Here is a 12,451-nt window from a genome sequence, read left to right on the forward strand (position 1 = left end):
ATAAAACGGAAGACTTTTTATACAGTGGGACCCGTAAGCAATTTTTTTTATGAAAATAAAAGGCTGCCGACCCCTGGTCTACACAAATTAAAATAAAAGACATCATTATATTTTTGTAAAAAAACACAAATTTATTTTTTAAACTTATTTATTTTTTTACAAACACAATTAAAACAAGTAAAAAGTACATTATTATATATATTAACAAAACTAATAGACATTTCTCTGTTTAATTTTGTTATTCGACAAAAAATATAATGTGTTTCAAAGTAAGAGTAGTTGGTTTTTTAATAAAAACAATTTAGTATTTATTATTTACTTTAATAGTATTCGTTAAAGCATAATTATTAAATAAATTTACATAAATAGGACGGAAACAAACAGTTTACTGCTGAATGATTTTTACAACTACCAGGTAAAAAGTATTAAACGCAGTTTGTAGCTTTTATTGAAATTATATTTATAACATTTCCATTCAAAAACTTGATAATAAAACTTTAACTAACCATTATCGAAAACACGTGTAAACACAAAAACTTAATTTATGAAATTTAAACAACCACACATAACGTACCACGACACATAAGTATCAAATTATAGCAAACAAGATTTAAACAATTTGTGAGATAAAAACTTTAAACATAGTGTTCTCAGATATTTAACTCAGTTTTATTCAACTATCTAAATTTTCTGTACAAACTTTCTGGTCGGTTTAAGTTATTTGTACAGCTTTCTAATTGGTTTGGATCATCTGTAGAAGCTTTCCAATTGGTTTGGATCATCTGTAGAAGCTTTCTAATTGGTCGGGATCATCTGGTGTGTCCACTTGTGCCACTTTTCATGGTTTTTGTAATTTGCAACTGATGCAAACAACGTGTTGCTCCTGTGAATTGCATCAAGCATAAAGTTTAGTTAAATGTCACGAATTTTCGGTTATTGTTTTCTTAATGAATAAAACAAAACTTATCTCAAAACTAACTGTTATAATAAAAAGTTGTTTTTTGTTTTTTTAATTTCACAACAATAACAAGTTAGTTTGAAAAGTATTATACAAGTCATATATAATATAACTTCTATAAACTTTTTCACACTAAACGAAAATATTAAACTATATAAAACAACTAACAATTTTTCAATACCGGTGTATCCGTAGCACCTGGGGCACACGAGCAGTTTAATATTATATTTTTCATAACAAGTTACGCACATGCCTACTGAACTGGCAAGTTGTAGGTTGCACCTGCTACACTGTGAAAATAATATTATTATAAACAAATTATATTGAACGAAAGTACTTGTGAGAAAAAAATATTCAATTTGAATGAAATTAAATTGTTATATCACAATTTGTTCTCCACCAAAAACTATTAGTTTACTGTCTGAACAAATAGTTTACATTTATCTAGGAAACTTAAAAAAAAAACAGTTTAATTATGGCCATTACTAATAAGTTAATATTAAGTATTTTTATGAACATCTATTTTTTTTATCTTTTACAGTAAAATCTTACTTTTATTCATGTATGTAAAAATATTTGAAACATTTATTCTAGTAAGAGCTACAAACAATTTACTTGTATAATACCCAATATTTTTTTATGCTAATATTTTTAAAAATATGATTAAAATTTACGGTCAGGAAATTAAAAAATAATTACAAAGAAAAATATGTTAAGTTATTTAACATAAATGCTCTGCAGGACTAATGACATAAAAACAAATAACTTATCATATTAAATTTTTTACAACTAAGTACATAAAAGAACGTATCTGATGTCGTATTTTAGTTATTAAAAAAAGAATAGACATAATGTCTGTTTTTTTATCAATCTTAAAAAAATAATTTAATGTACTATTTTCGTTCTACTAAATTAAATCAGGACAATATACCTGTCAGAAATTTAATATACAAAGATATGTTTGCTTAAACTTAATAAGTAAATTAACCTCTAAATAGGACTTGTTTACAAAACGATCCCATAAGATTTTCTTTATATTTAAATTTTAACTATAAACTCTTTATACCTTGGGTCGTTATACTAATGCAAATACCGAGCACACACTTCTGGCCGCGACGAAGTTTCAGCTTAAATGCAGCTTGTTCAAAAAAAAACAAAAGCACACTTCTTTGCAAGAAATATTCACAAATATACTACTGTTAAGTTGGTTGTGCGTAAAACTGAGGAGTCTGACTAACGAGGATTCCATAAAAATTTGTTTATAAACAATTTTTTTAATGACGCTGGTCAACAAAACTATTTTTTGAACTTTTCCAACCCTTGTAATACTTTTTTTGTGTATAAGCTTTATGATTACTGCTTTATAGTTTACACTCCATTTTTTTCAAACACTGTCCACTTGATGTTTTAATAAGAGTTTTATGCTGATTTATTTAACTTCATTTCAAACAAATTGAATACATGTTTTCTGTCAATAATAAAACTGATATCTTTTTTTAAAACGATCCTTCCTTACTACTAATAGATATTTTGTTTACTATTTTAAAACTGACTAGTACAAATCTAACTAAAATAAATTAACGTGCCGGTTATCCTTACTTTAGTGAGAACAAGTCAAAAAATTTTTTTTATTTAACACATTAAACACTTTTATTTTGTATATTCATAAGTAAACTTTGATACCAACATTTTTAGTGCTTTTGATGACGTTCATTATTTTAAGTTGAAATTCGTTGGCTTCATTTTCTATTCTAACGTCCACATATCGATGCAGTTCGGGACGGTAGATGTCTTTGCCTTCTTTCAACCTGCTTATTTCCTGCGAGCATATTATGAGTTTTTACAGTAAAGTTGAGCAAATAAAATTTTACACACGAAGTTGTTAAGTAACAATAGAGTGGTAAAAAATACATACTTTGTTATTAGGAGTTTTATTTTTAATTCAAAAAATAGTCATTAGCTTTTTTACTTGACTTGTAAAATAAACAAAGAAAGTAACATCCATCTAAAAAAAAAGTCAAATCAAATATCTAACAACATGAAAAACAAATACTCACTTGATTGTTTAAAAAACGTTCTTGAGAATTATTTGGAACCAGTGTTGGAGATAAAGCGGTTTTGCTTTTCACCTGCTGGTTTTATAAAATTAATTTATTACATTTAAAAAAATTCTCAAAAAAAAGTATTTGTTAATACGTGATGAATCTTAAATCTTAAAAATATTTGTCTGAAAATAAAACAAATCACTTGTCAAGTAGCACAGTTTTTTTTATTTAGCCTTTTTTGATAGCTTTAAATTGAGGCAGTATCTAAGTAACTATTATAGTATAGTTATTTTTTCTTGTAGTCTAAAATTTTTTTATAGCTTTATGTTGAATCATTGATAACACTGAATAAGAACATTTGATAATTCCTCAAGTCAGAAAAAGTTTATTAAAAAATAAGAAGAAGTAAAACTACTCACTCTTTCATTTTCTTTTTCAAAATTATCTTCATTGTTATCTAGCTGATGTAGATATTTTTTGGTGTATTTTTCGACTTGATGATAATTTTTCGTCGGTAGCTCGGCAGCAATCAACTTCATTCTAAATACAAATTATTCAATAAATTATAATTTGATAGTAACAATCTTTTTGCATGAAAAAACTGTTATCACTAACTTACTACTGTTATATTTTAAATCATTTAGCTGAAAAGTGAGTTTTGTTTTTCTATTTTTACTAATAACTCATGATTTTTCTGAGAACTAAATCATTGAATGATCACATTTATTAATTTTGCTTATAAATCCGAACTAAAATTACAATTTTTTTTTTTTAATTTTCTCAACTCTTTATATAAAAAAACTATGCGATTAATCTTAAATTTTACATGCAACCAAAACAGTTTTATTAGAATTTATAAAATATTGATTTAATCAATATTTTAAAAGTCTAAAAGTTTAAAACTAGATTGTCCATAATGTTAACGAAAAATATTTTTAAATACATCATTAATCTTTGTACAATTCAGAAAAAATCTTTGACTTGAACTATATTAACAGTGTAAGTGTTGGCATTTAACTTCAAAAATATAGTACCGAAAACAAAAACAATAGTAATCTAAATTAAAACTTGTAGTTTTTCAACTGAGACAACTTAAGCATCTATAAAACTTAATTTTGCTGGAACAGTTGTATAACTACTTTTTAAAACTAGCGTTTGTTAAATTCTACCATATATAGAAAAACAACGTTCAATCATTGACTTGGAAGATTTCAGCAAGGTAAGTAGTATTTAGTTATAAAACAAACCTTCGTTTCAAACAAATACCATCTCCTTCAGTCATGAACCATTTGAACACGTCTTTTTCAATCGAGTTCCAATACTCAACTGGCTCGATTGGTTCACAATTCATCTAAACGTATAAGTATGTTGGTTAGGTTTTTTTTTTACTTTATCAGGTGAGTTTAAGTTATTTTTTTAAAGAAAAATTAATAAAAAAATATCTTGAATAATGCTTACTTATTGATTTTAACGCAGAGTTTAAATTAAACAAACAACCAAGATAATGAAAAATGTTAAAACTATTTATAAAGAATAAACAACACTTTGTACAAGAACCTTTTTATTATTTTCAGAGAAGGCAAATTTTTTAACTTCTTCGTCTTGAGGTGGGTTTGAAGTATCAAGTGGAAGCTCAGACTCCGCCAAATCCTATCAACAAAATCAAGGTAAACGCTTTTTCATGCAATACAAATTAAAAACATAATAATTTGTTTATACTAACATCAAACTTGCTACAAGCAATTTCTTCACCGGTTTCAACAAAAGCTTTTACTTGATCGACGCTTTTCGTCCACAGGTTGCCAGATATCAACAAGTATCTGTAATTATGATTTTAATGAGTGATAATATTTATCAACTTTTCATATTGTTATTGTTACACTAATGAAAACTAAAGAGCTTAAGTCCTATTCAAGTAGTCTTACTAGTTTTACTTTAATGCCTTTCAAATAAATGTAAAAAATAAAAATAAAAAATCTTTTGAACTAAACTAAACTAATTTGCCTAAAATAGAGTAAATAAAAATTATTTCTTACTTTTCAGAATTGTGTTTTCTTTAACTTGTCAAAATAGTTTTTATAGCCTTCAATTTCAACAGATTAAGGTTTAGTTGCTCCAAAATTTTAAACAGCTTTGTTATACTTATAGATTTTATTTTAGTACAAAAATATGCTTGATTTTAACTTTGGACATATATAAAACAACATATTTTATTCTAAAAGTTCTGGAATTTTACAATTATTTAGCTTTTAAAGAATATTATTGTTCGCATTAAAATTCAGGTTTTATATTAGTTTGTAGCATCATTTATTTAAAATTATTTTATTTTCTGTAGATAAACTTTTATTTTACAACGTGATATATTAGTATTACATAATGTTACAAAGACTCAAAAACTATCTAACAACTTGTATTAATATAGTTTTTCTTAGTTTTATTTGATGTAACTTTTAAGTTGTTGATTACTTTGAAGTATATTAATGTTTTTTATAACTATTTTTTTATTATTAAACAATTGTTAAAGTTCATAAGTAAACTTTATAACAAGTCATTCTCTACTTACATCTGTATTTGTTTACTAACGTTACAAAGTAGTTACAAAAATATAACTAAATTCTAAACTTTAATTAAATAATTCAACAAGAAAACACAAACTTTTTAGGTACATCCATGTAACTGTTTTCCTTCACAAGCTTTTTGCAAAGAGCTTTTTCGAATGTGTTCCATTTTCGCTTGTTAAGAATTGCTCTTATGAGCTTTGTGTTTCCTTCATCAACACATTTTCTCTGCAGCAAATATTCTTTGTTAAGTTTTAGTCGATCACAAACACTTGCAGCACTTAGAAAATGCATTTGTTAGTTTTTGAAAAGTTCAAAATATATACTATACTCTATTTGAAATCAAGGTTACGTGACAATTTTAATTCTTATAAAAAGTTTTAATCGGCTATCTCTAAAAACAATTTAATCGAAAAGAAAAGATAAAAATAGTTAATATAAAAAATGTATGATAAAAAGAAAAACTTAAAATTATTAAAAATGTTCATATTTTACAAGTTTTAATTTTTTAACCATACCTCAGAAAACAAAAAAACATAAAAATAATAAAGAATGTTTAAAAAAGTATAACTAATCAACTAATAAATTACGATGAAATTTAGATTTAATTCACAAGGACTTTTAATTACCAGATTGTGAAATTGAACTTGAATTGTCGTGCACTTATAATCAAATACTATGTAGCAAATAAATAAAAACTAACAAAGTTTTTGATCAATTTTTTGTTATCAACGGGTCTGGTTTTATGTGGAAATAAAACATTATTCCAATCGATTGCAACTTTTTCTAGAGAAATCTTTGTCTTTTCTACTTTCAGCTCCTAAATATATTTTATGCATTGATATCTATTTATGAAAAATAAAAATGTAACCATCATTATCAAAAATTAATAGAAAAATAACAGTCTTGTTTTAAAATTTGAAAGTTTCTTATTAAATTACTGACAGCCATATTTAGTTAGATAGGAGGATACAATTAAAAAAAATAAAAAAGATAATATAAAAATATTTTTATTACTTCGTTCTCAAACTTTTTCAGCACTTCAAACGGCGATTCTTCCAACTTTCTCAGCACTTCACAGTTTAAATTGATGCTTTCAATGAGCATTCTCTGCTGAAAACCTATTTGGTATTGCAGGTGTTTCAATGCTTGGTATCTGAAAAACAAGTGTTAGTTTCAAAGTTGGTAAGATTCAAAGCAACATTGATCAAAGTAGTCGTTTTCAAACTTCAAATATATATTTTACTATTTTATTTTTATATTCAAAAACATTTCGGGTTATCTTCTGGCATATGTTCTTGAACTTGAATAAATAAACTTAATAACTTTATTGCACAATATAAATTTAGTATATAAGATAAATACAAAAACTACTAGAAATAATCAAAACTTTGTACAAAAACATTAGTTTTTAATATTCATGTATGTTTCTATTTACTATCAAATAAAAATATGCAATCAAACTAACTGTTTAGTGTACCTGACACCCGTGCCCTCCATCCCGCAAATATCAGGCCTCACCGGCTGCGTGGGTATGGAGAAATTCTCCATCCTGGCGCAACTCAGCCGCAACCTCCTGACTAATTTCTCCTCCTCCTTGTCCAGCTTGTGCCTCCGCACCCACTTTCTCTTCACTCTGGGGGTTTCCCCCACAACAGAGGGAGTTTCTTCTCCCTTCCGCTTCCTGCTCCTCTTCTTGCAACTTTCTAAAGTTTTATTAAAATTTTAGATCTTGTTTATTAACACCTTTATATTGTTTGGGTTTAAACATATTAAATTATTACAACCACTGAAATAGACTTACTTGTTATATAAACTTTTTATTAATTAAAATGACCCGAAGAAAAGTTTTAGTTCATAATTTACATGTTTTTTTATTCATTATAAAAATTAAGCTCTATGAAATTTTATAGTTTATATGAAATCGTACTTACCAGTCATTCCTTTGTCTTGGAAAATTGCTGCAGGGGTGTTTTTTATTTCATTCTGTGCATTTTCGTTTCTTGCCTTTTTAATATAGATATGTTTTAAAACATAAAACATTTAATAAAAGGTATAACAACTTATTTAGGTGTAATATTTTATTTAAGATAATAAGCTTGTTTGTATATATTTAAAGGACATATTGGAAGTTAAACAATATGTATTTATACATATGCTATTTATTAATATATATTTAAACATATTTATAAGTTTTACTAATTGGATGTATAAAAAAGCTGTGAAAAAATTACATCATTTTTTTTTTATAAAGCATGTCATTATAATTTTCATAGCTTTTCAAAAACTTAATCACAATAATTTCTATTTGTTATTCTTTATACTACTAACTACTTTTTTTAAACTTTAACTAACAAAAATCTGACTTACAGTTGTACAAATTTTATTTTATCTTATTTGATACTCAACTTGATAGATTTGATATGTATCTATTCTATATCTAAAAATTCTGAAAACTTAAACGTCAAATACGCATACTTAATTATAATTAAATAGATAATGTAAAAAAACTAAACATATCATATTAGCATACCCAACGCTTATATTTAAACTATTAAAAAATAAAAACCTTAATCTAGAAAAAACTACTAGTTGAAACTGACCTCAGTAATTAATGATTTTTTTGGTGTTTTTTGATTAAGAGAAGTTTGATCATGGTTGTTTTCACAAGGTTCAGCAGAGATACTTGGTGTTTCTGGTAAGTTTGGGTTATAATAATTTTTTTTAACTTCTAAACTTATTTATTGTATTAGTTTGCATAAAATGTTGATTCAATAGAAAATAAATGAAGTAAGTGAGTATAAAATTGAGTACATAATCCAAACAATTTTACTTATTTGATGCAACAACTAGTGTTTAATTAATCAACAAAACTATCCACAATTATAATGATTTTATTCAGAATAAAACTAAACTTTTTAGTTAAGAAAACAATAAAAATTAAATTTAAAAAAACAGCATACTAAAACTCCATTACAGAACACATTTAAAAATTCATAGTAAATATTTCAAGAAGTTAAATAACTTACTATAATCATTCTTATACATTAAAGAGTTTTTTTTTCAAGCTTAAAAATTATTTCATTATTTTTTATACTATCTAAAACTTCTAGTTTTTAATCTTTTGAATGTAAAAACAGGTAAAAATAAAAAAGTCAATTTTTTTCACATAAACTAAGATTGGACCTTATTTGAATTTTTTTTTTATTAGTAAAAATATTTTAACAATTTATCAGTTATAGTCAGCTTTTTAAACTCTTTCACTTATGTTACAAACATATTGGACAAAAATTTTCACATTCTAATTTACCCAAAACGTAAAATATTGTTAATAAAATAGTTTTATAAGTTTAAAAAGAAATTAATTTTTAGAAAATGCAAACTTTTTTAAAAATAGATAATTATATAAGAATGATATTTCCAGGATTATTTTAAATAACTTACAAAATAAACTTTTTATGGCTAAATTTTATTATACTTTTATAGATTTCAAAGTAAGCGGTAGATCTAAACACTTTTTAGAGAAACTCTTTTTTTTTAATTCTTAAAATACAATTGTTTAACAATTAAACCAAGTTAGACTGAAAAGTTTTGAAAATAATTGCTTCATGCTTTGAAATAACATATATTTTTAATGAAGAGTTTTCCTGTGCCTGTTTAGTTTGCTTCCCCATAAAGTTCAACTCTCTCTTACTCTGATCCTTTACTAGTTACAAGTAAAGTTAAAGTTATATAGAACATTTTAATATGGAATACATTTAATTGATAGCTTTGTAAAAAATATATAAACTATACTAAGCTGTATAAAGCTCTCATGTGGCCTTAACTTGAAAATATTTATGATAAGGTCAAAATACCTTTAACTTTCAATGTTGATGGATATGTGCTGGATCTTCTGCTTACTTTTACACCTGCAATAAAAATTAAATAATAAATAATTTAATAAGACTGTGAACAATTTTAAAACGCTATTTTAAAATCAGTTCTAATTTAAGGGGCACAGTTCTTAAAAAAAAAACAAGTTGTTTTAAAAAGAATTGACAGACTTTTACCCACATATGTTATTGTAAAACCATGGCTAAAATATTCATTTTTTGTCTAATACTTTAACTTATGTTATTTGTAAACAATCAATGTTACTGAAAAGAAAATTTGTTAAAAAAACATAAAACAACTAAAAAAAATATTTCATGTCAAGATGAAAAAAAAAAAAACTTTTTTAAAAAGTAAACTTTAGTTAAACCTTTAAAACTCTGAAAACTTTTTTTTTGGTTTTGCTAGATAAACTTTTCAGCGTAATTTAGACAAATAAGAAATTTACACTAGAACATCTTAATACTAAAATTTTTTAATGGTATTTGTCATAGTCATCAAAAAGATTGCTAAAACAAGCTGGTTTTTAATTTTAAGAAAGGCATGTTGTGGAAAACAAGTTTAGCTGGTTATAAACTAAGGTTGCAATTCTGTTTACAAATATTCTTTTTTTGTTTCCAATAATTTTAATACAATAAAAAATTCAAGAAACCAAAACGTTTAAACAGATTGCAACGTTTAAACTAATAATAAATAAGTTCAAATAAAAAAACAGTTACTGCATTTTATAGTAAAGTTTAAGCTTTATCATGTTTTATATATTATTTCATATAACTTAAATTCAATAAATCTTTTCAAGATATTTTTTTATTTTTCCTATATAAATATATAACTCAAATTTCTTTTTTTTCAACTTAATTCATCAATTTTGTTAGGAAAAATACAATTGAAATAATACAATAAAACACAATACATATATATTACAGAAATCCAGTATCGTTTTTGAAATTTAAGTTAGATAAAGTATATTAATTATTGTCTACAATGTTCTGCAAGATGCTGTAAAAAAAACTAATTGAAATTTTTAGCTTAATTTTTGTAGTGTTTGTCATAAGCCAGTGTTTTTCAGATTATTTACTTAATAGTTTGTTGTGGAAATAATTTTTAAAAAGTAGTTTAAAAAACTTCATATAGTTTATAAATTAAATTAAGCCTTAATGTCTGCACATATATTTGTTTTAATTTTAAGAATTTATCATAACTGAAGAGCCTTACAGGGCAAATAATGTTTTACATAAAAAAATTTTAAAATTGTAATTATCGTCTTAAAGTCAAGATGAGAATTTTAATTGTTATCTTTAAATAGAACAAAAATATGAATACAGTTATTGCTGAAAATAATCTATATAACTTTTACTTTTAATTTTTATCTATTATTCAATAGCATGTATTATTTTTTACAATATTTTATTATCCAAATACTTAACATAAACTAAATGTTATATGTTTTGGTTTTAAGAAAACAAATAAAGAGATGTCAATTACTGGAGGAGAAATAGGGAATTTATTCTTACAAGAATTTATTTTACAAACTAAGTTTCTGTCAAAGACCTCGTCAGTGCTTAAATATATCTAAAAAGATATTTAACAGTCATGGAAAATACCATTTAAACAATTGAATTAAAATTAAAACTAATGTTTACTCAATTTTTTTTCATTTAAAAAACTAAACAAATTAAATTTTAATGTTAAGATTGAATTTAAGGTAAAGTTTAAATTTTAGTTTAAAATAAACTAAATATTTTAAATCTGTTATATTCAAAAAATAACTAAAATAGAAGTTAAATAAGTCAATAGAAAGCTAATATTTTAAGTCTGATGACTTTTGTTCCAAAACAAATATTTTTATTTATTTCGAAAATTGTCTTGATAGAATTCTAGCCTATGTTAAAATTTTACTTTTATAAAGATTTACAAATATTGACATATTTAAATTGAAATGACCAAGTCCCTACAACTATCTAGTCTAGTTTAAATTGAGCCCACTGTATTGTTTGTTAAAACATACAAACAAATTATCTGTTGGTTTTCTTCTTAGGTACTTCAAAACTCTTAAGTGAGACTTAACTAAATTTCTGACATCATTTATGCAATGAAACAAATTTTAAGTTACCTTCTTCTGCAGTTTCATTGTGGGAAAAACTCACTGATCTTCTTCCACTGACCCTACTAGCACCTATAAGAATATCAAAATTTAAATTTAACAAATATGATAAAACAACAAATACTTTTTACCTTTATCAGTGGCTGAGATACCACCTTCTTTTTCCATTCTTTTTAAACAACTTTAAACTTTGTATAAACTGTATTCAAAGTTTCTAATCAGTTATGCTTGATTGTTAATTTTCTACAATCAGTTTGTTCTATAAATTTTGTACTTTCTAACAAAAAAAAGTAAAATTAAGTATACTAAATTCTAAACAAAGGTATAAATATAAAATAAACTGCAATAATTCAAGTTTAATAACTATAGTTTAATTACATAAACAAACTTCAAAAAAACATAAATTTAAAAAAACATGCTTTACACTTTCCATTAAAGAAACATTATTATTAAAGCCCGCAGGAATGTTTTTATATAAATTAAAAACGGCCTGTCAACATGAAAATTTGGTCCTTCAAAATTAAGTTTTTGATATTTTATTAGATATACTTAGGTGAAAAATGAAATGCAAAAATAAGGTATTAGGTACACTTCATTGGAAATAAAAAACTTATGTATTTCAGATGTTTTGTGAACAGTAAAAATTAAAAATATAGCTGCTGCCAACAAAAATTTGACAAACAAATGCCTGCTGACACCTGTTGTATACTAATCAAAAAAAAAATTAAGTTTAAGAAAACTATAACACTGATAAGAAAAAACTTGTGACACATTTTTATGTTGTTTAACTAATTAGATAATTTTTAATTTTAAAAAAGAACAAAAGTTTTAAAAAGTGTTAGTAGAACTACTTACAAGACTTTTGATTGTGAATCAATCAGAACTTATGTACAGTGTTGTAAATCTAGTTGTA

The 12,451-nt window shown here is 24.5% G+C and overlaps 1 protein-coding gene across 2 annotated transcripts; it reads right to left on the reverse strand.

The window, feature by feature from the left end:
- Positions 1-320: 320 nt before the first annotated feature.
- LOC145844184 (uncharacterized) lies at positions 321-11,783 on the reverse strand. Of its 2 annotated transcripts, none has more exons than XM_082951554.1 (17): positions 11,670-11,783; positions 11,548-11,610; positions 9,419-9,472; positions 8,165-8,256; positions 7,496-7,568; positions 7,030-7,267; positions 6,579-6,717; positions 6,265-6,381; positions 5,659-5,789; positions 4,727-4,823; positions 4,561-4,653; positions 4,251-4,354; positions 3,423-3,543; positions 3,016-3,087; positions 2,646-2,777; positions 1,127-1,248; positions 321-883 (listed from the first exon to the last, which is right to left on the reverse strand). In XM_082951554.1, the coding sequence occupies exons 1-17, from the start codon at positions 11,704-11,706 to the stop codon at positions 796-798; spliced, it is 1,773 nt and encodes a 590-aa protein (XP_082807680.1). In that variant the 5' UTR covers positions 11,707-11,783; the 3' UTR covers positions 321-795. The 2 variants fall into 2 exon arrangements, with proteins under 2 accessions (XP_082807680.1, XP_082807679.1); XM_082951553.1 differs by having other exon boundaries at positions 3,016-3,090.
- Positions 11,784-12,451: the final 668 nt, after the last annotated feature.

The sequence above is a fragment of the Thalia democratica genome, chromosome 9 (assembly GCF_965202585.1).
Source record: "Thalia democratica chromosome 9, ktThaDemo2.hap1.1, whole genome shotgun sequence".
In the NCBI taxonomy this organism is placed as follows: domain Eukaryota; kingdom Metazoa; phylum Chordata; class Thaliacea; order Salpida; family Salpidae; genus Thalia; species Thalia democratica.